We start from the raw sequence: 1129 nt of genomic DNA, 5'->3' as shown, positions 1-1129 counted from the left end.
TTAATCTTTTTCTGAAGTACTCCTCCTTTTGTGCATCATTGAATCCTCGTATCTCTGTCAGCCGGTCGATACAGTCAGGAGGAATCTTACTGGCAGCTGCTGGTCTGCTGGTGATCCAGATGAGAGCAGAAGGAAGCAGATTTCCCTTGATGAGGTTCGTTAGGAGAACATCCAGAGAGGCTGGTGATGAAACATCAGACCACGTCTCATTATCCTTAAAGTTTACAGGAAGTCGACATTCATCCAATCCATCAAGAATGAACAGGACTTTGAATTGATTTCTTCTTGTAAGCTTCAGTCTCTGGGACTCTGGGAAAAACTGAGTTATAAGCTCCATCAAACTTAGTTTTTCTTTCTCCTTTAAGTTCATCTCTCTGAGGAAATATGGAAATATGAAGCTGATATCTTGATTTTCTTTTCCTTCGGCCCAATCCAGAACAAACTTCTGCACAGAGACTGATTTTCCGATGCCAGCAACTCCTTTTGTCAGTACAGTTCTGATCTGCTCGTCTTGTTCAGGTGCTTCAAACACATTTGTGCACTCAACCTGTATCTCCTGTGATTCATGACGTCTGGAAGCAACTTCAATCTGTCTCACCTCATGTTCAGTATTGACCTGTTCACTACAACCCTGAGTGATATAGAGATCTGTGTAGATGTTCTTCAGAAGTGTAGAATCACCTTGCTTTGCTATTCCTTCAAACACACATTGATACTTCTTCTTTAGGCTACACTTTAGCTGATGAATGAAGATCAGCTCATCTAAACAGAAACAAAAATACAGATGTTTTTAATCTTATTTTGTCTCCTACATTTATAAGTGACAGTCTGACAGATGATCACGAGTCTCTTACCTTCTAGAGTATAAGCAGCTTCATCTTGCTTCATCTCTCTCAGGAAGCAGAGCGTGAGATCAAGAGCTGCTTCTTTGTTACTGCATCTGTTCTCATTAAATTCCTTCACAAAGTATTGCATGTCCTCTTTTTGTAATATTTTCTTAAACTTTTCCAGTTCTTTCTTTAGAAATGTGATTATTTTGCTCTCAAGATCCTACAAAGCAAGACAAAAATTAATGGCAGAAAAAAATCTTCATATACAGTGGGTACGGAAAGTATTCAGACCCCCTTAA

General features: G+C 39.3%; 1 protein-coding gene across 1 annotated transcript in view; it reads right to left on the bottom strand.

Annotated features, from left to right (window-relative positions):
• LOC107577652 (NACHT, LRR and PYD domains-containing protein 3-like) overlaps positions 1 to 1050 on the bottom strand; it is a gene marked incomplete at its 5' end in the record, with an annotated part of 2015 nt that extends 965 nt beyond the window's left edge. The window contains 2 exons of the mRNA XM_016263703.1: positions 8 to 762; positions 855 to 1050. Of these exons, the coding sequence (XP_016119189.1) occupies positions 8 to 762; positions 855 to 1050 (951 nt within the window). The remainder of the gene's footprint in view (positions 1 to 7; positions 763 to 854) is intronic.
• Between the last annotated feature and the right edge of the window lie 79 nt (positions 1051 to 1129).

Source organism: Sinocyclocheilus grahami, unplaced genomic scaffold (genome assembly GCF_001515645.1).
Source record: "Sinocyclocheilus grahami isolate Dianchi unplaced genomic scaffold, SAMN03320097.WGS_v1.1 scaffold6749.1, whole genome shotgun sequence".
NCBI lineage: Eukaryota > Metazoa > Chordata > Actinopteri > Cypriniformes > Cyprinidae > Sinocyclocheilus > Sinocyclocheilus grahami.
This window is presented reverse-complemented; position numbering and strand designations above follow the sequence as displayed.